Below are 26,909 nucleotides of genomic sequence, written 5' to 3'. Positions count from 1 at the left end.
GCAGTGGCTTGCAATCTCGGCTCACAGCAACCTCCGCCCCCTGGGTTCTAGCAATTCTACTGCCTCAGCCTCCCTAGTGTCTAGGATTACAGGCGCCCGCCACCACACCTGGTTAATTTTTGTATTTTTAGTAGAGACGGGGTTTTGTCATTTTGGCCAGGCTGGTCTCGAACTCCTGACCTCAAGTGATCCACCCGCCTCGGCCTTCCGGAGTGCAGGGATTACAGGCGTGAGCCACTGTGCCCGGCCAAAGACGTAATTATTTTAAACAGACGCTTTCACGGGACTTCCAAAGCGCACCTTGTTCTTTCCAGCTCATTCCCCCTTCCCCTCTAACCCTCCACTTTCACTTCTCTGACTGGATGCACTGTGCGGAGGACACCGCTAAGGGCTGTGAAAATTCAAGAATAAAGAAAAGTCCTCCCTTCACGCAGCTCGCACTGTGAGGAGGTTTAATCAGGGATGGTAATTCAAAATAACTCGTGTTTAATCACCAGTGCAGATGGTGTCAGTAAACCTGCCTGGGGCGCTGCTTCCCAACCCCCGCCAGGGCCTGCGCCCTGCAGCCCACCGGAGGCGTGGCCGGAGGGCAGGCGCCAGGGCGGAAGGTGGGGGGGGGGGGTCGTTCTAATTCCCTGGGGGTAGCTAATGGCCATGCCTGGAGGCGAAGCTTTTCAAAATGACTAACATGGAAAACCGCCAAAGACAATGGAATCTCGCAGAACTGTGGGGAGCAGGAATCTTAAGCGTTTGCATGTTGTTGGGGTAGAAGGGGCTCAAGAAGGGGATGCTCAGGGCAATAGCTTCTTTACTAATCTGTAAGAAAATGTTCCAGTATTTTAATAGCTGGTACAGCCATACTGATGCATACAGTCCAGATCGATAGATATTGGTCCAGATACAGTGGCTATCTGTTCTTTTGCCTGCCAGGAGCACAGTTTCTCAGAAGAAATGTTTTTTCCATGTATATAATCACGTAATTCAAACAGGAGCTGCAGTTTACTTGCAGACCTCCTAAGTGACAGTGTTTGGTCTGGGGGTAGATATGGGCCACAAGTTGCTGGGACTATTCTTTATTCGTCCTCATTACTTAGCTTAGTGTCTGGTATAGAATTAGGCACTCGGTAGAATTGTTTAAGAATGAATGGACACAAACCTTTAACTATTGCTTCGTTTGATCTCACTTGTAAAATTTCTGCAACTGTGTGACTGCTGTAATGGAAAGTCTTATCCTGTTTAGGCAGCTTAATATAAGTTGGTTTAGATATGTGCATTTCACGATTTCTTTGATAAGTTTCAAGAATTTGCTGGCAGCTGTAACTATGACGTTCAAGGCTTATGTTTACTTTTTTTTTTTTTTTCCTAGTACAACATTTACAAACTCCAAGAATTTTATCCATTTCACAGGTGGTTGTCAGATTTAGGGCAAAGGACATACGTGGGCTTTATAAATTTTAAAGTTTGGTACAAATGTTTGTTGATACTCTTGTTTAATTAAATGTAAAATAGTTGAGAACCTTCCATGTACTTACTGATCACAGTGTTAACCATTATTACACAGTACTGTATTGCTTCAAGAATCAAAGGGCAGCAGCTCAAAGACAACTCTTGGATGTGAATGAGATGAAGCTGATCAAGTCAGAAGGAAAAGGAATTCAGATGCCAGAGCTCCCAAGGTCTGAATAGTGGGCAGTTTCAAGACAACTCTAGTTTTCTCCTGATGGCTGAAATTATTAGCAGCCTAAGATCGCTATCCTTTTCCTGGAATCAATGTGTTCGAAGGGTGCCAGAGTCATCTAGTGTGTTTACAAAGGATAAAAGTAAGAGGTGTGAGTATGAATGTTGTTGTTCCAAGAAATAATTGCTCCAGGGTGACTCCATGCTTTTATTAGTTTGCGTGTGTGTGTGTGTGTGTTTGTGTGTGTGTGTGTGTGTGTTTTGGTTTTTAAGTAACAAACTAACTCAAAGTAGCCTAAGCAGGATAAAGAGGGAATTTGTTATAAAGAAGCAATAGTGTTTGATAGAACCCAATGGCAGGAATGTGTATGGGCCTTGGGAGGAGCCTAGAGTCAGGAACTGAAAAAAGATGTGGATTCTTGCTCCGAATTTGCTTCTCGGCACACACCTACATTCTTCTCTCTCTGCTTCTCTAATCAACATGGCAGTATGTAACCTTAGTTAAAATATTTGTAGCATTAATTCCCCATTACTCAAATGACCATCATTTGAGGCTGTGGAGAAGGCATGTCCTTGTTGAGTGGAAGGAAGGGAAATTAGAACAACTTATATCTATGGGCTATTTTAAATGTAAGGTACTATGATTCTACCAACTTAGACTCCCATATACACAAGGATTCACTTCCATTCCACTTTCTGTCTCTGTTAATAGCACAATTTTTTTTGTCTTATTTATTGTAGTCCTTCATCTTTCATGTGGAGTCAATCACTAGGTCTTATTGGGTTTTGGTCTCAAAAGTCTATCATTAAATAATATTAGTTTTCTTAGCAGCATAATTCACAATTGCAAAGATGTGGAACCAACCTAAGTGCCCGTCAACTAATGAGTGGATAAAGAAAATGTGATACAGACACACACACACACACACACACACACACACCATGGAATACTACCCAGCCATAAAAAGGAAGGAAATAATGTCTTTTGCAGTAACTTGGATGGAGCTGGAGGCCATTATTCTAAGTGAAGTAACTCAGGAGTGGAAAACCAAAAACCGTATGTTCTCACTTAAGTGTGAGCTAAGCTATGAGTACACAAAGGTATACAGAGTGATATAATGGACTTTAGAGACTTAGAAGGCGGAGGGTGGGAAGGGACCTAGGGTTAAAAAACTACTTATTAAGTAAAATGTACGCAACTCGGGTGATGGGTGCACTAAAATCTCAGCTTTCACCACTATATAATTCATCTATGTAACAAAAACCCACCTGTAACCCAAAAGCTATTGAAATAAAAATCTTTTTAATAAAGAAAATGCCACACAAAAATATTAGTTTTCTTCTAATGCTGAAGGCCAATATAAAAGATAACAAAAGCCTGAGCTCTTTAATTAATGGGTACAAGTTAAGACAGAATCACATCAGGATTTGAAGTTGAACCTGAGCTCAAATCCTGTTCCCATCACTGCTAGCTCTCTGAGGCTTTTCTCTCAACTACAAAGTGGAGATATAATACTAAACAAGCTTACTGGGTTGCTTAACTAATATCTAGAACATACTTAACAGTGTTTCTATTAATGCGACAACTAACTGTAAGCACTTAGTAAAGAGTAGTCATTATTAAGCAATGATAAATAAAAGCACTTGTATAATTCTTTTTTTAGCTTTTGAAAGCCTTGCACCTAGATTTTCTCATCTAATATTCATTAAAACCCTGAAAGGCCGATCATATCCCCACTTTAGAGATGGGGACACCAAAAAACAAAGAGACGGGAACACCTAGATATATCAGAGATCCTAGTTTTTATTTTATTTATTTATTTATTTATTTATTTATTTATTTATTTAGAGACAGAGTGTCGCTCTGTTGCCCAAGCTGGAGTACAGTGGCGCAACCTCGCTTCACTGCAAGCTCCGCCTCCCGGGTTCACGCCATTCTGCCTCAGCCTCCCGAGTAGCTGGGACCACAGGCGTCCGCCACCGCGCCCGGCTAATTTTTTTGTGTTTTTTTAGTAGAGACGGGGTTTCACCATGTTAGCCAGGATGGTCTCGATCTCCTGACCTCGTGATCCGCCCGCCTCGGCCTCCCATAGTGCTCGGATTACAGGCGTGAGCCACCGCGCCCGGCCTGATCCTAGCTTGTTGTAGGTGACTGACCTAGGTGGTACAAGATGTCCTGTACTTGTTCATTTATTCACACATACAACACATATTTATTGACTTCTTACCATAAACTGTTTAAGGAGCCTGGTGGGGATACCGCATAAACAAACAAGCAAAAATAGACAAAAATCTTTGTCTAGAAATATACAAATATAGAACATTTTATAGAATATATAACATAGAAAACAGAAAAAAATAAATATGAAAATAGCCTAATTTTCAGGGTTTTCCTTTTTTTACATACCCTTCATGGTTAACGGTTAGTGGTTAATGGGGATTACCCATTAACTCCCACCCTCCTTCCCAGCTCTCTCCCAAGACTTAGTTTCAGGAACTAGAAAATTCTGATTCAGCTTGGGTGCAATGGCCGCTCAAAGGGCGAGGCTTATTCGAAGCCTCAAATTCAGAAAACCCGGCCAGACCTTGGAAGTTAAGAAGGTGGAAGGCAGATCGCGGAACCAGTGTTCTGATAGTTGTGGTTCTCTGAGGGAAGCCAATTCTGGGGACCGGTAGTGGAAAGCTCTTGCGCTGTTTCCGGCCACCTCAGCGGGAAGCGGAGACGCAAGCAGCTGGATCTCCGGTAACTGAGACATAGGGTATAACTGTTGTCGCGGCGGAGGAAGTGAGGACGGCGCCAAGGGCCTTCCGGGCCAGTGTTGGATCCCTGTAGTTTGTGAAGATGGTGTTGCTAACAATGATCGCCCGAGTGGCGGACTGGCTCCCGCTGGCCGCCTCGATGCAGGAGGACGAACAGGTGAGCTGCTTACTCACGACCCGCGACCCCAAGTCTCTGTCAGCGCGCTTTGCCCTCAGCATCGGATTCCTTCCTAGGACCGGGAGACCTTTGTGACTTCCCGGGCACTCCCGACCTCTCTGAAGTGCGCTTTTATCTTTTGGTGTAGGAGAGACTACCGGCGAGGGGAAATCTTTCCTGAAGGAGGAGTTAAGTTTTTTGTGTTAGCTGTTTCTCTTTAGAAAAACGCTCTGGAGAAGTGGTAGCTTTGGTTGATTGTGATCACCCAGTGTTCTTTGACTCTTTCGGGACTTTGTTAAAATTCAGGATTTCTAATTTTCTGCTGCTAATAGGACTGCTGATGGATAAATCCTGGGAAAAAATCAGCCAAGTTCTTCAACTCTATAACGTAGCACCTGATCCTTGACCTAGCTTGCTGACATCTTTTGAAAGTGGGTGAGGTAATATTGCCACATAAAAGCACCTGTTAAAGTTCAGTACATCACATTCTTTCAGGATTATCCCCAGTTCCCACCTTCTCCAATACGCCGTACCACACTCCTGCAGTACATTGTAACTTATTTTTTTCTTTGTCTTTCAATAACTTGAGTTTCCTAGCGGGCAAACGACGGGTCTTAATCATCTCTTTGTTATCCATACCTTTTACAATAGCTGCTTTATGCTAGTAGGTGCTCAAAAGTATACTGAATTGATTAAAAACAGCACTAACTCCAGATGTCTTAAAAGAAAGCTGTTTTGTGTTTTAGAAACACAGTGGAAATTTCTGAATAAGACAAGTTTCTGGAGCAAGCTTGGGAGGTTCTGAAGACAAAGCTGAGAATGGAATTTATATAATTTGTTTAAAGTGATCAATTTTATTTTACTTTTCCATACAGTCTAAGTAAAACCTTGAGCCTTAAAAAAAGATGAGATATTGAAAAAATAGTTTGCACATTTCTTCTGTTGGACTTTTCATTCATATATTAATGCAAAAAATTTTTACTGAGCACATCAAATGTGCCAGGCATAGTGTTAATGCAGGGAGTTAGAGTACACAGTCTCTACCTTTGTGGAGCTTACAGTCTAGTGGAAAAATCAGATAACCAACAAACTATTAAAATGCAGTTTAACTGCTAAGGAGAAGGAAGAGGGTTTTGTGCTTGAACATGGAAAATATATCTAAGTTGGTTTTAGGAAATCAGGAAAGTCTTCCCAGAAGGTATGACACTAAGGTAACAGTAGGATCCAGTAGTAAGGAACTATTCTATTTGGTTATATGCCTTTTTAGGTTTGATTTGGAAATATAGTTACTTTCACTTTTAGGAGAGTGGTGATACAGATAATAAAGTTGCAGGTCATGCTAAGTGAAATATATTCTATTCATTACATAAAAACAAAGTCTAATCTTTGAAATAAACCGTGAACAATTTAACATACCCCGATTTGCTAATGTGAAATGTTTTTCAGGAATACTCTAGGACCATCCTGCAGAAGGAGTGTAATTGTTCAAATGAACCTAGGAATATGATTTGAACAAAGTAGATGGTGCAGGGAAATATCCTTGAAGGATGTGTAGTTTGACTAAAAAATAGTTTTCCTACAGTGGGTGGCTGTGTGTTGGGGGTAGGGGGGATGGAATCTGGTCAATTTTAAAATTATTGCATTGAATTCCAGTGTTGGCAAAGAATACAAAGTGAACTTGAAAGTCTACTTAATATTAGTGGCCTCTACTCTCTGCCATGATACTTTATTGAAAAATTAATTGATTGTTTTTTAATTATAAATTTGGTATTGATTTCATATTGGTTTATCAAGATGGGATGCTTTGTTTAATTGACAAGGAAAGAAATTTTACACACAAATATTTTTGTGATTGTAGTGCCATAGTATTTTCCTTTAGGAATTTTGACTTTGAATAATAAAGTTTGCCTAAACTTTTAATGTCTGTAAAGATCTGAATCTTAGGCTTACTTTTACTATTTTAATAGTATACAGAACATTTATAAAAGCGCCTACTACATACCAAACACTGTGCTAAGCCTATTAAGTTCATTTTTTTATTTAATCCTCATACTACCATATTAGAACAGGTACTATTAAAATCTCCAATAATAGATAAGGAAGCTCTGAGGCTTAGAGAGGATAGATCACTTGCCTAAATTCACAGCTAATAAGTGGCATAATGAAATTTTTCATCAGGGTTTTTCCCCTTGGCACTGTTGACATTTGGGGATGGATAATTATTTGTTCTTGGGGACTGTTCTGTATATCGTGTAGGAGGTCCAGCAATATTCCTGGCCTCTACCCTCTAGATGCCAGTAGTACCACTACCCTTCCCCACTTTGTTTGTTTGTATGACGACAAAAATATTTCTAGACATTGCTAAATGTCTCATGGGGGCAAAATCACCCCAATTGAGACCCAGTGGTTTTTATTAAGTTTTTGTCGACTCAGACAAAAACTTAATAACCACTGTACTTTAGTGCCTAACCACTGTACTTTACTGCCTTGTTCTAAGGCCTTTTAATGATGTCTTACCTCTTAGGAGTCCAGGAATAACTTTTTAATAAACAGATATCTCAACCAAACAGTTTTATATTTAATCACCTTAATTGTCCAGGCCAGATAATTCAATGTATTTTCATTTTTGTATGTTTTTGTTTTCTTATCAGTGTACTTTCAGTATTTACACTGATAATAGATATCATATTTTAGGTATTTACTAGTTGCCTGTACAAGCTGTCATATTACCGAAGATGGACAGTTATTCAGATAATACAATAGAGAGTAAAATTTACAAAATAATGTAGACAGAGTATTTTATACAGGTTGTTTCCTCTGTGTTTAACTGAAAATTTAGACTTAGGGCAGGAAGAGAGATGAGCTTTTCTTCTCAAATGTGGACTCCCTAACTGATACCCTGTTTATCTTTTTTCCTCATTCCTTTTATGGCATGTTTCTCCTTTTAGGATTTTTGCAATTTCTTTATCTACCTTTCTGTTCTGCCTCAAAATTATTGTATTTTCTTTCATTTTCCTCTGGCATCGTGAAGGGCAGTCCAGACTTGAAGAAAGTGTTAGATCTCACCAAATAGGCAGCAGGAAGCTCCAAGAAAGCAGATAGATAACATGTTATACAGTTAAATTGTCTCACGCTCCCAATCACTGAGGGTTGATTAATCCACTTACTGTAACTGCTTTTAGAGGAAAGTGGTTGGTTCTTGGTGCTGCTGGTCTTTGACCAGCTGAGTTCAGTGGGTATTGATACCCACTGAACTCAGCTATGAAAATGATAAGAGCTATGAAGGCAAAAGTTGTTATTGATACAACTAGTTGTTCAGCAGTCTTAGGTGACAGCAACGAAAAGTATTGTGGTTGTGTGTCAAGTTACTACCTTCTATCTTTTGTAATATATAGATCCAAATCCTACATTTGCTGTTGGATAACCTCAAATTTGTTTCACAGTTTTTCCAGTTATTCTGATCCACTGCATTATTGGATTACTAATAGATATCTCATAATTATATCATATACAAATTTCATTAATCTTTTCTAGATGAAGTAGAAAACAGAATGAGGATATCTAAATATTTTTAGGTGGACTGGCTAACTGTGGGCCCTTTGTGACTTTGATCTTGAAAGCAAACTAAAGGTCAGTATGTAAAACAGTGGTTAGGTTGCTTTGTGAGATCTAGATCAGAGCTGCCCCATGGTTTCTTGAGCATTTCCAATGAGTTAGAATTACATAGTAAGACTTCACCTAAAAGGTGGGTCTACTATTGAAACAATTTCAATTATAGAGTTAGGGTAGCATAATGCTTAGGAGTAGGGGCTCCAGGGCCAGATTGCCTGCATTCAGATCCTAGTTCCTCCCTTTTTAGCTTAGAGGCTAAAAAAAAAGTTTGACTTCTCAAGTAAAAAATTGACATAATAATTCTAATCACCTCATGAAGAATAAACAAGTTAAATAATGTAAAGTGTTCAGAACAGTGGCTGGCAGAAAGTGAACACTTAATAATTTCATTTGATCATTTCTGAAGAATCTTTTCTAATTCCATCTTGCCTTTCTTTTTTTTTTTTTTTTTTTTTTTGAGATGGAGTCTCACTCTGTTGCCCAGGCTAGAGTGCAGTGGTGTGATCTCAGCTTACTGCAACCTCCGGTCCCCCAGGTTCAAACGATTCTCCTGCTTCAGCCTCCCGAGTAGCTGGGATTATAGGCACCTGCAACCCTACCCGGCTAATTTTTGTATTTTTAGTTGAGATGGGGTTTCAGCATCTTGGCCAGTCTGATCTTGAACTCCTGACCTCATGATCCACCTGCCTTGGCCTCGCAAAGTACTGGGATTACAGGCGTGAACCCCCATACCCAGCCTCATCTTGCCTTTCTTAAAGGTTCACAGATCAGAATTGCACATAATCGATACACTGGATGCAAATATGTAATGAATGAATGATTTTTCACATTACAAAATTAATTTGTGCATATTATAGAAATTTCAGTAAATACATAAAAGCAAAACGACCAAAATGTTAACAGTGTTTATTAACTATAATCTGTACTCAAATTATATCCATTTTGGTGGATGACCTTAAACATATGTATGTGTGTATAACATTAAATAATAGGTAATACCCTAAGACTGTTTCACCTAATTTTTTCCACTTAACAGTGTTTAATGAATATTTTCTCATATCATTAAACTCTATACAGCATTGTTTTAATGGCTGCATAGTATTCCATTGTATGAATATGCCAGAAAGATTATTATTTAACCATGAAGATTGTGCTAGCATTGTGTTCTCAAGGATGGTAATGCTAACTGAACCAGCATGGTAAGGTGTTGGTTGGCATACCATAATCCCTATAAATACATCCCCAGTGTTGTATATTGGCAGTCTTTACATTGCTGTTTGCAAATTCCTGAAATTGCAGAATGCTTTTGGCCAGTTTCTTATAGTTGATACAGTTGTTATTCTTTTTCTCAGGTTACAGTAATGTTTACAGTGCCTCTTGTAAAGTCAAAGGATTTGTACCAATCTGAGTGGCAATTTTTTCCATGTTTCTTCAACTAGTCCTTTTAAGATTCTCACCTGCCTTTAGCAAAGAACATATATTTAACACCTGTGGTTGCAGTTATGTAAAAAATACCGATGTCACAGCCCCACCTCCAAGATGCTGACTTAATTGGCTTGGTGGTGGAGACTGGGCATAAGTAGTTTTGTTTTTGAGATTTCCCCAAATGATTCTATTGTGAAGCCAAGGTTGAAAATCACCGATCTATGTTGATATTCTTTCTTGGCACTTGAGTAGCATTCCCAACATTATTTGCACGCTTTTTATCTACTCTTGTGGGTTCAGATCTCTTCAGAATGGCACTGGGGAAACAAAAAGATTGGTAAGTACCATTCAAATTTAGGAAAATAGAATATTGTGCACTAGTTCTTATTGGCTAAAAGCATATGACAGTATTCACTCTTACTGGCTGGCCATATATTAGTAGTACTGTTTAATATGATAATTTTGATATAATTATTATAAAGTACTGTTTAATATATAAAACTGTACATACATACAGACATACATATGTTAATATAGAACTATTTCTCAAATATATAACAAATATATGTCAATAAAACAAATAATTGCCATAACAGTGGTATTAAACAAGATAAATCTACAAACTAATACCTCGACTGGACTCTGCCTATCTCCCCTGGTTCACCTCATGCTTATTCACCTTCTTATTCATATTGAAATTTCCAGTTCACCATTTTTACATATAGCTTAGAATCTTATTATCCTGTAATTGTACATTTGCTGATCTGCCACTTTATCATTTTATTGTTGCTTCCTTGTTTTTATTATCAGCTTAGCAGTACACTATCTACAATTTTAAGATATCACTTTGTACTTTATCAAAGTTAGACCTCAGATCCTGGGAGACCCTAGCATAAATACTTTTCTACTTAAATATTTAGTTATTAAACATCTGCCAAAGGGAGGCTATTCTTTCTATGTAAAATAAATAATTCCAAAATAGGATTATTTCTTTGCATCACATGGCAGTGTCCTAGTCTGGGTTACTATACAAAATACCATAAATTGGGTGGCTTATAAATGACAGAAATTGATTTTTCTAGTTCTGCAAGGTGAAGATCAAGCACCAGCAGATTTGGTGACTATTGAGGGCCTATTCCTGGTTCATAGATGTCACCTTCTGGCTGTTTCCTCACATGGTGGATGGAGCAAGCTAGCCCTCTGGGGTCTCTTTTATAAAGGTACTAATCGCATTCATGAGGGCTCTACCCTCATGACTTAATCACCTCCCAAAGGTCCCACTTCTTAATGCCATCACTTTGGGGGGTTAGGATTTCAACATGAATTTTGTGGGGGATACCAGCAAACATTCAGACTATAGCTGGGTAGCTGGCAGAAAGCTCCCCTACCCCACATGTGGATGGAAAAACAATGTCTATTTGCTTCCCATTCTTCAGGCACTTCCTTTCCCTGTTGGATCTGGTAGATTGGAGATGCATGGTTTTCTTCTTTTGAAATGACACTGCTGTTTTTTCCAGTAGATTTGCCCCCTCTTTTTAACAAAAATAATTGTAAAAGCAGTTAGAAATTGTTCAGGAAAATATTACCTGTAATTATAACATGTGAATGCTATTATTTTCATTTTTGTCTGCATATATCCCTCGATATTCAAACTTTTGCTGTCCAAACTTGGGAACCAAATAGATTTATTCAGTAAAGGGTATCTGACATCCTAATCTTTGTCTCTACCCTTGGTCATTTTTATGTAATTGCAGTCAAAGTGTTCATAATAATTTGCAGTCACTAGTACACACATTTAGTTTTGTTTAAATGCTAAAAACTGTAACACTTGTGGAAGGTTCTGCTGGATATTCCAACATAAAAATGAAATTCACCAATCTTGTTCCTAGGATATTCCCCTGAGTATAGCACATGCTGTGTAGTTCTGTGCCAATAACTGCAAATGAAATGGGTTAGGAGGACAGTACTGTCCTAATAGTGGAAAGAACACTGGATTGAAAGTTAAGTGTGCTTAAGTGTATTTGAGGTATATGCTTTTGCTTCTTAGCGAATAACTAATGCAATCATCTTGAAGAAGTAGGGGTTAGGTCTTCCTCTGTACTCTGAAAGTAGGTTGTCTTTCCTCTGTTAAAATGAATCTTACTTACCTGTAAATGAAGGACCTCATTCAGAGTGTCCTCATAATCTGGTGCTTCTCACTAATTGATACAGCATTTTGTGGAAAATTCTTAAATGAAGATGTCTTCTTTCAGTCTGGCCGGGACCTTCAACAGTATCAGAGTCAGGCTAAGTAACTCTTTCGAAAGTTGAATGAACAGTCCCCTACCAGATGTACCTTGGAAGCAGGAGCCATGACTTTTCAGTGAGTGTAATCTTGATTTCTTTATGATCATTTAAGTGTGAAATACAGTAACAGAATGCCTGATAAAAAATAATAATTTTTAAAAAGTAAAGATTACTTTAAAATGTTGTCTTTTGGGAGGAGCAACTTCTCTGGCTCTAATTCTACAAAATGGACATCTTGTTGGTTTTTTCAGCATGCTTACAGTAATTTAACCTGTTAACATGTGTCTATGCTGTGCCTATCATGCAATAATAGATAACTTCTTGCTTTAGGACTGTCTTGGAGCCAGATATGTGTAGGTTAGTACCCTTGCTCAAACATTTCCTAACAGTGTAACTTTGAGCAGCTTACATAACTTCTCTAAGCCTCAGTTTCCTCTATAAAGTAGTGAAAATAAACATAGGAGGTTTGAGAGGATTGTGAGGGACTCTGTGTGTATTACTTAGCATCTTGTCTGACACACATGGGAAGAGTCAATAATTATTAGTTATTATTATTTTGAAAAAAGAAAATTATAAAAGATAAGAGCATCTTAATCAGTGGTTATAAATGATACAACTGATAGAGGACTCAAAGGAACATTATTGGATTTTAAATTATCTACAAATAATTGGTATTTAATGTTTAATACATGCCAAGTTTGAAGCTGACAAAATAGGAAGGATTAAAAAGGAAAAGAGTACAAGAGCATCAGAGGAAAATAAAAACGGATTAGTTAAATAATCTTTGCTATTTTAGGGACTTAGATAGTAAGATAACTTAGGCCAGGGAGGAAGCTGCTATGTTTACTTTTAAAAAACAAAACAAAAATTCTCTACCTATAAAAGACAAGTAAAAAGTACATCAAAACAAAAATAAAACCCTAGGCAATTGGCTAAGAAAATGTTGGACATTATGTTTTATGATGTATTAATTTTTATAATATCTGAAATATTTTCTAGAAGTCTAATTTTCAACACCAAAAATAGTCACTCACTTAATATCTAGTATCCTCATTTTCACCATGGTTTAGAGAACCAAGACCTAGGAAAGTTCTCATGGAATTGAGAAGAGATTTTCTTCTGCCTGATTCCTTTAGGACATTCATAATCTCGTATCATCCTTTATTTCCATCCAAGAGCTATTAAGGGTTTATTCTTTGCCAGACCTTATATTGAGTCCTGCATTTAATGTCCATACCTTTTAACACTGTTCTGTTAGTACAGAGAGAGACATATACTCAAACAAATATACTATAATATCTTAATTGAAAAGATGTTGTAAATTAGATTTAAATGAAATGTTTTGGGAACAGAGAGAAGGAAGGAACAAATTCCCATTTGTAGGGGATAAGTTTGAAGAAACGGGACAGAGGAGGGGAGTATATATAAAGAAGTTTCACAGAAAAAATTATGGTAGAATTGAACATATGAAAATGAACAGGATTTCTCCAGGTATTTAAAAGAGCATTAACGGTTAGAAAAAACAATATAAGCAGAAGTCCACAAATATGTAAAGAACCTAGCATGTTGGAAAACAGTCCGCCATTTGGTTTATTAAAATATATGATAGAATGTTGCTTACACTTGTTTTGAAAGGCTGTAAATATAATACCATGGAGTATGATTTTATTTTGTAGGTATTAGGGAACCCTTAGAGTTTGTAAGCAGGGTAATATGGTCATCTGTAGTCTCTGGGAATAAAACTGATGGTATAGAAGATGGTGTAGACTAAAAGCAAAGAGACCAGTTAACTCAGGTGCCCAAGCAAGGAATAAGACAGCTGTATTATTAATATTATTTTAAGGGGCCTGAGAGATCATATAATAGTCTTTATCCTTTATGGAGCCCTAGGATGCCTCAGGAGCCACATAGAAAGGGCAAGGATGGGAGTATATATAATGCTTTGGGCCCCTAAACTCCTCCTTATGTTTTAAATTTTTTCCTTTTATTTTCAGTTGACATGTAATAATTATACATATTTATGGGATACAGAGTGATATTTCAATACATGTATACAATGTGTAATCAAATCAGAGTAATTAGCATATTCATCACCTCAAACATTTATCATTTCTTTGTGTTGTGAACATTCAAAATCTTGTAGCTTTTTGAAAATACGTGGTAAGTTATAGCTAGCCATATTCACCCTACAGTTCTGCAGAACACCAGAACTCATTCTTCCTATCCAGTTGTAATTTTTTATCCATTAACTTGCCTCTGCCCATCCTCCCCTTCTCTCTACCTTTCCCTACTTCTAATACCCACAATTCTACTCTCTACTTCCATGAGCTCAAAAATTTTTTTTGGCTCCTACATATGAATGAGAACATGCCATATTTATCTTTCTGTGCATGACTGATTTTATTTAACGTAATGTCCTCCAGATTTATCCATGTTGCTGCTAATGATAGAAATTCATTCTTTTTTATGGCTGAATAGTATTCCATGGTGTGTGTGTGTGTGTGTGTGTGTGTGTAAAAAACACTTTTAAAATCCATTATTCTCTTGATGGACATTTCTCTTGATTATCTATCCATAGATATTATGAATGGTGCTGCCGTAAACATGGGGGTACAGATAAGTTTTTAACATAATGAGTTTTTTTCCTTTGGAGAAATACCCAGCAGTGGGATTGCTAGATTGTGTGGTAGTTCTGTTTTTAGTTTTTTGAGAAACCTCCATACTGTTTTCCATAGTGTATAAAAGTTCTCTTTTCTCTTCATCCTCAACAGCATTTATTGACTTTTGTCTTTTTAATAGACATTTTAACTGGGGTGAAATAATATGTCGTTGTGGTTTTTATTTACATTTACCTGAAGATTAGTGATGTTGAGCATTTTTTCATATACTTGGCCATTCGCATGTCTTTTGAGAAATGTCAATTCTGTTCCTTGCCTACTTTTTAATTGAATTATTTTTGGTTTCGCTGTTGAGTTGTTTGAGTTCCTCGTATGTTCTGGATATTAGTTCCTCATCAGATGAATGAAACTAGATCCCTATCTCATCATATACAAAAATCAACTTAAAGTAGATTAAAGACTTAAGCATAAGACCCTAAGCTATAAAACTACTAGAAGAAAACATAGGGGAAATGCTTCAGGACATGAACCTGGGCAAAGACTTTATGGCAAAGACTTCAAAGCACAGGCAACAGAAAAGAAAGTAGACAAATGGGACTGTATTAAACTAAAAGCTTCTGCACAGCAAAGGAAACAACACAGTGAAGAGACAACTTGCACAATGGGAGAAAATATTTGCAAACTCCTACTTAAACTAAAGAACCTCTGATTTTATCTGATATATACATTGGCCTTCTGAATATAAGTTTTGCTTGTTATATATACATATTCCATATAAAAATATATATATTTGCATGTGTGTGTGTGTATACTATGGCTAAAAAGAAGTTGGAAAACCACTTAGTAGCCTAACATTTTTCTAAGAATTTCTCAGATGTGTAATCATATAGCCCCTTCCAGAGTGCATGGGCGCTCATCATCACAAAAGAAAGTCAGTTCCATTGTTGAAAAGTTTCCAGTTGATTACAGAGTTCTCCTGGACTGTAAATTAAGGAGTCTTATTAGTCTTGTACCCAGTAAACATTATGTCATTAACCTTACATTTCTATCCACAGAAATTTCCAGTTACAGTGTTTTCCTTTGTGGCTGGAAAGAGTTTAAATATGTGTATGCTAGTTTACCATATAGAATCAAAGGGTGGATGGAGTCACAACTCTGAATTTTTCAAGAAAAAGTCTTAAGTATTAAGCAAAAAACAAATAACCCCATTTAAAAAATGGACAAAAGACATGAGCAGATATTTCTCAAAACATACTAGAGGCTAGCAAACTAATGAAAAAATGCACATCACTAATTATTGGAGAAATGCAAATCAAAACCACAATAAGATACCATCTCACAACAGTCACAGGGCTATTATTAAAAAGTCAAAAAACAACAGATGCTGATGAGGCTGTGGAGAAAAAGGAATTACTTATACACTGTTCGTGGGAATGTAAATTCAGCCACTGTGGAAAGCAGTTTAGAGATTTTTCAAAGAACTTAAAACAGAACTACCATTAGACCCAGCAAACCCATTAATGGGTTTATATCCAAAAGGAAACAAATCTTTCTACCAAAAATCATGCACTTGCATATTCATTGCAGCACCATTCACAATAGCAAAGATATCAACCTAGGTACATGTTAGTGGTGGATTGGATAAAGAAAATGTAGTATATATTCAGTATGGAATACTATGCAGTCATAAAAAGAAATGAAATCATGTCCTTTGTAGCAACATGGATGGAGCTGGAAGTCATTACCTAAGTGAATTAATGCAGGAACAGAAAACTAAATACTGTATATTCTCATAAGTTTATAAGCTAAACATTGGGCACTCATGGACATAAATATACTGAGGACTTACTAGAAGAGGAGGGAAGGAGGGGGCAGGGGTTGAAAAACTATTAGGTAGTATGCTTAGTACTTGGGTGACGGGATTGTTTGTACCCCAAACCTCGGCATTATGCAATATACCCAGGTAACAAACCCGCACATATACATCCTCAAGCTAAAATAAAAGTTTAAAATGTTAGTTGAAGAATTCTGTAATGGGCTGGGTCCAGTGGCTTACACCTGTAATCTCAGCACTTTGGGAGACTGAATTGGGTGGATCGATTGAGGTCATGAGTTTCAGACCAGCCTGGCCAAAATGGTGAAACCCCATCTCTACTAAAAATACAAAAATTAGCTGGGTGTGGTGGTGGGTGTCTGTAATCCCAGCTATTTGTGAAGCTGAGGCGTGAGAATCACCTGAACCTGGGAGGCGGAGATTGCTGTAACTGAGATCATGCCACTGCATTCCAGCCTGGGTAATCTGGGTGATGGAAAGAGCCCTGTCTCAAAAAAAAAAAAAAAAAAAAAAAAAAAAGAGAGAATCTAATGGATGAAAAATTATAATAAATATGTCTAAATACTCCTTTTAGAATATACGGCTAATAGGCTGGGTGCAGTGGCTCACGCCTGTAATCACAGCACTTTGGGAGGCTGAGGCGGGTGGATCACGAGGTCAAGATATCAAGACCATCCTGGCCAACCAACGTGGTGAAACCCCGTCTCTACTAAAAATACAAAAATTAGCTGGGCATAGTGGCGCACGCCTGTAGTCCCAGCTGCTCGGGAGGCTGAGGCAGGAGAATGGCTTGAACCCGGGAGGCGGAGGTTGCAGTGAGCCGAGATAATGCCACTGCACTCCAGCCCGGGGGACAGAGCGAGACTCCATCTCAAAAAAAAAAAAGAAAAAAAAAAGAATATACATCTAATAATGGGAAGATGTTTGCTTTCTGATTCCAAGGATTTGCGGTTTTAAATTGACTCTCGTTTAGCCAGCCTCAAAGTATTCAGGCTAGATTTTTAAAAAAGTTTGCATGGTACAGAGATTCTGCTTTAAACTGTTGTCAGTGCTATTACTTTACAGACAACTTTGTCTTGCTTTTTATGTCTCACCAGCTACATTATTGAGCAGGGGGTGTGTTATTTGGTTTTATGTGAAGCTGCCTTCCCTAAGAAGTTGGCTTTTGCCTACCTAGAAGATTTGCACTCAGAATTTGATGAACAGCATGGAAAGAAGGTGCCCACTGTGTCCCGACCCTATTCCTTTATTGAATTTGGTAAGTTTTTGCCCCTCACTTCTCTCTATCAAGGGAGCAAACAATATGGAGAAGCTATTTGTTACACTGATATATACACTGATATAATATTTATACATTTTTTCTGATGTTTACTTGCTGAAGTTTTAGCTTCTGCTTCCTTTTCCATTCCACTTCTTTTTGTCTTTTTGAGTGACTAAGGCTTTGTTCTGAAAAGTAATTTTCTCTAGTCTTTTGATCTTTCCCCCATAGAAATTGTTGCCTTTTGCCCTTTCTGTTATTTGGTTTGATTCTTCTTTAGAGTCACATGTGACAGGAACTGTGCCTAAAGATCTACTTGATTGGCATATAATGGCTGAGTTCTTCTTTACCCCAGTCCACAGACTCACACTCACAATAAGGCTCATTTTATGGAGATCAGAATTGGGAAATCAGAAAGAATGATGTTTTGTTTCTTTTAGTAGAATAAGATCCTCTAATTTAAAAAACAAAACATAACAAAGAAATAGAAGATACCTGGTACTCATGGTATTGGGGTATAATATTTACTACATTCAGGAATAGTGAGCATAGGTGTCTGTATTTGTACAAGAATTATAGAAAGACTAATTACTAATCAGACCTGGTAAAGTATCTGATGGTAAGGGATCAAAGGAAATGTCCTAAGTACAGTAAGTACAGGGAGTGAGAACAAGTAGGATCAGGCTATATCGCTGAAATTTTTAGTTAAAAGAGAAATTGGTTTTACTGGCTTAGAATTTTTGAAGTGTTTCAAGTTTGCTAGATAAATGGGTCATCTTGCTTTGGAAAAACACTCTAGTGTTTCATAACTATATACTCTCCAAGTGCTGCTTTATATAATGTCCAGTTTTTCAAATTTTATTTTTATAGACAGTAATGCTCCCATAAACCTCCCTCAAAAATAAGACAAATGTATCAGGGTCATACAGGAAACAGATGGCACACCCAAATTAGCTTAAGGGATTATATACAAAGATATGACCAGGCTGTAGGAGAATTACAAGGTACAGTAACCTCTGACCAGTAGCATACTGGTTGTTACCATCCCTAGGCCTGAATGTATAAGGGGGAGGAGCAGTTTCTGAAACTGAAAAGGAGAAAATTTCTAGAGAAGGCCAACTTGAGAGGAGCGTAACTTTTGGTAGAGGGATACTTCCAGAAGAAGGTTATTTCCTTCTCTGAAAGAAGCCAGGGGAATAAATACCCGGACATCACTCACTGTCTGTTCTTCTTCTTCCCTACTGTTGGGGCTTCTTCATTGCCTGAACCTAACTGGCACAGAGCAAGGAGTCTATTGAGGCGCTTCATCCAAGTCAGCTTCCCAGTGCAGAAAGCAAGGTGCAGGAGGGCAGAGAGGAGATCTAAAGAGGCAAATGAAAGGGGTACAGCACACTTAAATTAAGATTTTTGCCAAAAGTTGAAAATATCTTTAATAATAAGCCATTCTTCCTATAGTTTTGAGAAATACTGATATGAGCAAAAGATGGATGAGACTTCAGTTTTTATTTATTTATTTATTTACTTAGAGACAGAGTCTCGCTCTGTTGCCCAGGCTGGAGTGCAGTGGCATGATTTTGGCTAACTGCAACCTCTGCCTCCTAGGTTCAAGTGATTCTTGTTCCTCGGCCTCCTGAATAGCTGGGACTAGAGGTGCACGCTGCCATGCCCAGCTAGCTAATTTCGGTATTTTTGGTAGAGATGGGAGTTTTGCCTTGTTGGCCAGGCTGGTCTCGAATTCCTGGCCTCAAGTGATCCACCCATCTTGGCCTCCCAAAATGCTGGGATTTATACGTGTGAGACACAGTGCCTGGCTGAGACTTCAGTTCAGTTTTATATTGGTATTTTGGAAAACTCCCTATTACATATTTGCTTTACCTGAGGTTTAAGAATGGAATGAAACTGGGAATGTATATTAGAGAAAATAAGGTAAAGTTTCTCAGCTTTTTAATGATCATGAACCCTTTTGCCATGTTAGGCTGTAATAATGCTAGAGTGTTACCAGCATCCTTTTAAGGAATGTGTAGAGGTAAGTAACACTTAGCCTAAGGGTCCTCAGAATACTGTTTGAAAATTTCTGTTTTCAGGAAAGGCTTACTATAGTGGGTCTTAATTTCTCTAAGGATTCTGATAGCAGCCTTAGATAGCAAATACTTCTAATTTAAAGGTATTCAAAGGACATTTCTCCTGAATGGTCGTCTAATTATACCTTTACATCTTACAAATGAAATAATCAAAGCCTAGATTTTGATATTCAACCAAGAGTTTGGTTAACCACGGACAGTGGCAAATCCAGGAATAAACTCAGAACTGTTTTGGGTTTTTTTGTTTGTTTGTTTTTGAGACAGAGTCTTGCTCTGTCACCCAGGCTAAAGTGTGGTGGTGTGATCTTGGCTCACTGCAACCTCTGCCTCCCAAGTTCAAGTGATTCTCCTGGCTCAGCCTCCTGAGTAGCTGGGATTATAGGTGTGTGCCGCCACGCCTGGCTAACTTTTTATATTTTTAGTAGAGACGGGGTTTCACTGTGTTAGCCAGGATGGTCTCGATTTCCTGACCTCATGATCCACCTGCCTTGGCCTCCCAAAGTGCTGGGATTACAGGTGTGAGCCACCGCGCCTGGCCAACTCAGAACTTTTAATTTCCTACCTCAGTACTTTGATGGCCATGAAAGAAATGGTCAGTTTTCTTCATCATTCTAGATACTTTCACTCAGAAAACCAAGAAGCTCTACATTGACAGTCGTGCTCGAAGAAACCTAGGCTCCATCAACACTGAATTGCAAGATGTGCAGAGGATCATGGTGGCCAATATCGAAGAAGTGTTACAACGAGGAGAAGCACTCTCAGGTATCTAAAAGCAATGAGTCTTATGAAGAAATGGTTCTCATTCCATAGACAAGGATAGCTTATTTTGCAGTGCCTTTTATGCTATTAGATTCTACCTAGAACTGTTAAGAATTTATGTCCCAGAAGTACATTACATTACAATGCTTCCAATATATTTTTTTTCCTAGTATGATTAGTTTTTGTTGAGTTGGAACAGTGTAAAGGACTCATCCATATTAGAAGCAATGATTATTTCTAAGATATTCACAAAATTAATTAAATTATATAACTTGTATAAATTAAGGGAAATGAATGAGAGAAAACTCAACAATGTATTGCAGTGGTTTTTTGAGTAGCCTCTTTGGGAGACTTTACTGCTGCCAGATCAATCTTTATAAAATGCCATTTTCATCAAGGCATTCCTCTCTGAAAAACTTTTAAATCTGGGACTACAAGATAAGATCCAGTCTGACTTATTTTTCCGTCAGTCAGCCATTGTTATTGAGAGCTTGTTATTTGTAAGGCATTGTGCTCTACATATGGAAAATAAGGAATATGCAAATGTCTGTCATTCTCTAGTTCACAAACATTCTTCTGTAGCCACACCAGCTTCTTTACTATCCTTAGTGGTCTATTATGCCTTATGCTGGACCTGTTCTGTAAGACCTCCATAAGAACTGTCTCTTTAAAGAACCTTTCTCTGATCCTTATAGCCTGTATCACATTAATCTCTTCTGTACTTTAAACTCCTAAAGCACTTAGTAACATAATGGTTTTAGCACATATTACATGTATGTGTGTTTACCTAATTTACCTTAAATATATTTATTAAATACCTCTTACCATATTAAATATATATCCATATAACATAAGTATATATTTCATATATTTATATTAAAGTAGGCAAACATATTTGGATAATTAAATATTTTTATATAATTTCATATATTTTTTTGAGACAGAGTCTTGTTCTGTTGCCCAGGCTGGAGTGCAATGGCACGATCTTGGCTCACTGCAACCTCCATCTCCTGGGTTCAAGCGATCTTCCCACCTTATCCTCCTGAGTAGCTGGGGCTACAGGCATGTGCCACCACGCCTGGCTAATTTTTGTATTTTCTTAGTAGAGATGGGGTTTTGCCATGTTGTTCCGGCTGGTCACAAACTCCAGGGCTCAAGCAATCCACTCACTTCAGCTTCCCAAAGTGCTGGGATTACAGGCATGAGCCACAACACCCAGCACTTTATATAATTTTAAAAGTGTAGGTAATTAGGTAAAATTAGGTTAAAAGTATATGTATATTTACCTGATATTTAAATATTACCTAAGTGTTTAATGTGGACATGTAAGCTCTTTAAAGATAGTGCTTATGTATTTTATATCTGTTTCACATACTCCTTATATATCCCCCACAGAAATGGTCACAAATAGGTTCCTTAATAAGTATTTTTGAATTCAGCCATGCTATATATTCATTAGTAAGTGAGTTTTCTTTTATTATGAACTACACACTTTAACCTTTTTTTGAGTAGTGAGCAGTTATTCATTTACCTTCACACTCTTTAAATACCAAATTTTGAGTGAGTGAGTGTGTAAGGTTTTGTCATACAGACTTGCAATTCCTATATGGGATAAAGTAGACTAGCACAGGAATTTTTCTTGTATCACTCATGCAAGACTCTAAATTCCTTAAAGGCAGGGATCATGTATATTTTGATCACTGTTGTATCCTCAGCACTTCACATGGTGCCTGTCACATAAATATTTGTTAAATGACTTCTCCAAGCAATAGCTTTGTCTTTATGTTATCCTGTATTTCAAAACGTTCATATATAAATTCTCTCAACTATGACTTGTTTCATAGGGTCTAATAATTGTTCCTCTGCTGAGTTATTCTCAGCAGATTTAGATTCATTTAGCAAATGTTTATTGAGCACTAACTATACACCAGGCCCTGTTCTGGGCATTCAGGATATAGCAGCAAACACAATAATTTAAAATCCCTGTCCAGTGAAGTGTGTATTCTTGTAGGCTCTGTAAAAAGATGCCCTGTGCTTTGTCATGGTTATTTCTCAGTCCCTGACTCTTCTTCCGTGACTAGATGTTTTTCTTACTCATGTGATCAGTTGCTAATTCAGACGTGGCTGTCATGCCTGTGTTATTAAGTAACGCCATGTTTCCCAATCAAAACCAGTCTCTATTAAGCAACTCCAAATATTCCAAAAGCATTCTTTAAGGAAGAAACAACTGGATTGCAAAATAGTTTTTTCTGAAATTTAAAGAAGTGAAAAGTTTGATCAGAATTTATTATGTCAAATGGAGTTTGTGTTTATTATTAAAATATGCCCTATATTTTAATATGGTCTAGCTTGTGTCTATCTGGCTATTTCTCTAAGTGTTTAGTTAACTGTTATAAGAAGATAACAACATTACAAATGTCCTTGGGGGTGAAAAAACTTGCCAGAAAATACTAAAAAGCTTAATTTACTTGCATTTTTTTTTGTAGTACTTATTGTATTTTAGTTACAACTTTCCTATGTCTATTGAAATATAAATCCTGATAGCTTTAACTTCATAGTAGTCTCTACTATGTGGAGAATCTTAGAAATGTTAGCAGTCATCATTGAAGTATAGCTTAAGACTGTGTTTGGTTAATTGAATTTTCTGGTTATCTGAGTTTGTTTTACATGGATTATCATTATCGTTTTTCAAAATATAAGAGAATATGATTCAGACCATTAGAAGATTATGAAGATAATAATTATTAACATGTAATAATTATTATAATTTATCATGTGCAGGCATTGTTGCTCACTTTACAGGCAATCTCATGTACATAAAACTTTATGACATAGTTACTGTTATTATCCCCAATTATAGATGAAGAAACTAGGTTTTAAATAGGTTACATGACTTGACCAATGTCACATAACTTGTACAGGTGATATCTGAACCAAAGAGTCTGAGGCCAGAACCTGCACTTCTAACCACCTTACTATATAGCCTCAAAAATTCAGACATAATCTGATCAGCATCATCAGTTAATTAGTATATGCAATGTTAGCCTTAAAATAAAAATGATGATTTAAGATTCATGGTTGTTGCAGTGCTGCTCATTTTGGTTATTTTTAATGCCTTAATACTTTCGGTAAAATACTTCCAGGGACTAATTAATGTTTTCCTTTTTTCCTCTTTGACAGCATTGGATTCAAAGGCTAACAATTTGTCCAGTCTGTCCAAGAAATACTGCCAGGATGCGAAGTACTTGAACATGTGTTCCACTTATGCCAAACTTGCAGCAGTAGCTGTATTTTTCATCATGTTAATAGTGTATGTCCGATTCTGGTGGCTGTGAAATAATGAATATAGTCACTGGTAAGGGAGAACCTAGAACCCAGTAGTTGTATATTTTCAGGAAACTGAGCTCACAGAGATGTGTATTAGAATCCAAGTGGAACTTCTGCCTCTAAAGACCTTGCAAGAAAAGAGATGTCCTGAAATTGAAAGGTTGCACCTCATTTAATGAAGCTTAACCCTATGTAGAAAGTCTCTTTCGGGGGCAGAGGCTTTCTCTGGGTGCCAAGCCATATATATTAGGGAATAGTAGATTGTTATTTCGTTTTTTCCCTCCCAGTGCATTTTAAAAACAGCACTGGCTGGGGCATTCTCATTCTCTGATGGAGCCATCAATGAGATTTAACTTAGTCAACCTGTGCTAGCAACATTCTGAAATTCCTTCAAAGAAGGCAGTCCTTTGGGAAGGTGTTTTGTTTTGTTTTGTTTTGTTTTGTTTTTTTGACTCTAATCAACATTCCTTTTGTTGGTGACATTTGTGATTTTCAGTAATCTGAGTTTTTGATGGCCTTTTAAACAAGACTCCAGTATGTGAAGGTTAATTGCTGTGCTCCACAGATCTTGTCTATTGGCCCCTGTAGAAAGTTAACCTTTGTTGTTTTCCTTTTATAATTTGTTTATTGCACAATTGCTTTAGGGTAAGTGAATTATATTAAGATGCCTTGAAATTATAGCACTCCTTGATTAAGAAGCTAAGATGTTTCTCTCATTTACTCCTTAAACAAAAGACTTAAATTAGTTTGGGTCATTATTACTTTTATTTTGCAGCATTTGGTTTGTTATTAGTGTAAGGGCAAGTATAGGATATGGAGAGGCCCCTGGCTTCATGAGAACAAAGGAAGGCCCAGGTTATAATTACAGCTTTCTCCTGCCCCTTCTTTACTTTCTCTACCACAGTTTTCTCCACTGTTTGTTTTCCTCTTGCCACAATTTGCTAACGTTTAAAAAATTTTCCTGCACCCAGTAGTTTCATATCCTGTAGACATCCTCTTAGGACATTCTCAAATTTCAAAATAAAAAATATTCATCTATGTAGTTAATTAAAGTTAAAGTTTTTGCAGATCAACTACTCAAACTACTAAATACATTTACCTGAGAAAAAGTCTCTGAGAGCACTTCATTCCTGTTTTAGTTCGTGTAAATTCTCTGAGAATGTTCTGGAGATAGATAACTCATTTATAGTGGTTTCTATTAACTAATTAAAGTACCCATGATTTTTTCCTTTTCTGCTCAGGGATGATGGAGATTTCCTTTTACCTTCTGAGGTAGAATTTTTTAATGGGGAAAATAGGCCTTTTAAATATTATTGCCAGGGCCTGCAATAATAACTTAAAATAATAACTTAAAATTCCTGTACATACTGCAAATATTTCTTTAAATTGCACAGGAAAATGAGCGAACTTTTTATTTCTTAATATCTTTGGCAAAAAACTTTAACCAGTAAGCAATTTTATAACCCTGAGGGATCATCAAAGATACTATCCTGATTCCTGGTAAGGAAAAATATATTATTTCCTTATAACAAGGCAAGGAGAAATGCTATTTTATTCCTGATAATTTATATAACTAGAATAATTTTTTTCCTTTCTTTTATGGACCTAAATCTGCCAATTGGGAATTTTGTGCATGAAATATGAAGTTACTTTTTATAGATAATCAGTGCTTTTAAGTCCCTAAAAGGCTCCTGCTGAAGTAATGATGATGTTAATAATAAAAGCCTTTGAAAGGCTGAAAACCTACATAGTGGTACCATAGTATTTGGAGCTTCTATAGGAGTGGAGAGGGGCAGCTCATTGTTGAGAGTTGCATGCTGCAACCTAATGGTCAGCAATGAAATAAATACTTGTAGAATGTTCACTTCAGTGTGAAGTTTTGTTATCTAGTTAATTTATATACATACATCCTTTGTAGATACATTTCTATCTAATCTTGTTGGGCTAATTAAGAAATAAGGGGTGGGGTAGTTGTCAACAAAGGGAGAAGAAAGTGGTTTAAGATCAGGGCAGCAGAAAAATTAGAGAACAAGAATATCATAATATGGCTCCTGGTTTTCTTTATAAGAGGCAGTGGGAAGATCTGACTAGATGAAATGTATCATCAACCAAGCTGGCATCTAAAATAGAATGGGATAAATACTGTATGGGGTTATTGGAGGCATATTAAGAAAGGACACCTAATTTATTTTGGGAAGAAGTATGTTAAGAGAAGACTTTCTAGAGAAGGAGAATGGGGCATTCTAGGAAGAGTCAATGGCATGTGCAAAGGCATGAATAAAGACAGTGAGGCATATTTTGGAAATGTAACAGCTTGATTCAGCTTAGCCCATAGGGTAAGCATAGACAACAGAGGAGACTTGAGGAATGAGAACTAGATGGGTACACTATCATAAAGGGACTTGTCTATCATGCTGAGGAGTTTAGACCATCTTAATGGTAGTGGCCAAGGATGGCATCAGATTTATAGTTTCAAGTGATCATAATATTGGCATAAAAGATATATTAGGGAGGAAGCCTGAAGTAGGGAGATGAAAATAAGGAGCCATCAAAGGCAGAATGAAACTTAGGCAGATTTCAAGTGATTTTCAAAAATGATGTGATCAGAGGTACCAGATAATAACTATTACATAACACTTTCTTTGTTAGGAGCTTATTTCTCACACTGACCAAAGCTTTTGAAGTAAGTACTCTTTACACCACTATGTAAATAAACCTTACAAAGGATTCTGCTTTGAGGCATGAGAGAGTTAAGTCATTTGCCCAAAGTCACAGAGTTAGAAAGTAATAGAGCTAAGATTTGAACCTAGGCAGTTTGGCTCCAGAGTCTGTGCTCTTACACTATATTACCACCAAGAGGTCAAATAAATACCAAAGAATGTATTTTCAAATTTAACAACGAGGAACTTAATCATACAGGCAGAAGTAATTCCAGAGCACTGGAGACAGAAGCCAGATTGCCATATGGGTTAAAGAGTGTGTAAACCACTAGGAAGTAAAGGCATAGAACTACTCTCACAAGCGCTTTTCTGGTTATTGTGACGCTGAACTTCATGGCTTGTTTTAATTAAGACATCTTACAAGTGTCAAAATTTGGAAATATTTGGACACTGTA

The 26,909-nt window shown here is 37.2% G+C and overlaps 1 protein-coding gene across 3 annotated transcripts; it reads left to right on the top strand.

Annotated features, from left to right (window-relative positions):
* The first annotated feature begins 4,379 nt into the window (after nucleotides 1-4,379).
* LOC101129940 (vesicle-trafficking protein SEC22b) lies at nucleotides 4,380-25,658 on the top strand. 3 transcript variants are annotated; one of them, XM_019021259.4, is made up of 5 exons: nucleotides 4,380-4,594; nucleotides 11,884-11,993; nucleotides 17,467-17,627; nucleotides 20,324-20,470; nucleotides 23,648-25,658. In XM_019021259.4, the coding sequence occupies exons 2-5, from the start codon at nucleotides 11,983-11,985 to the stop codon at nucleotides 23,800-23,802; spliced, it is 474 nt and encodes a 157-aa protein (XP_018876804.4). In that variant the 5' UTR covers nucleotides 4,380-4,594; nucleotides 11,884-11,982; the 3' UTR covers nucleotides 23,803-25,658. The 3 variants fall into 3 exon arrangements, 2 of the variants coding, with proteins under 2 accessions (XP_018876804.4, XP_063554851.1); XM_063698781.1 differs by having other exon boundaries at nucleotides 4,589-5,034; XR_010131066.1 differs by lacking the exon at nucleotides 11,884-11,993 and having other exon boundaries at nucleotides 4,381-4,594.
* The last annotated feature ends 1,251 nt before the right edge of the window (nucleotides 25,659-26,909 follow it).

The sequence above is a fragment of the Gorilla gorilla genome, chromosome 1 (assembly GCF_029281585.2).
Source record: "Gorilla gorilla gorilla isolate KB3781 chromosome 1, NHGRI_mGorGor1-v2.1_pri, whole genome shotgun sequence".
Classification (NCBI taxonomy): Eukaryota; Metazoa; Chordata; class Mammalia; order Primates; family Hominidae; genus Gorilla; species Gorilla gorilla.
The sequence above is the reverse complement of the archived record's forward strand: the minus strand, read 5'-3'. Positions and strand labels throughout refer to the sequence as shown.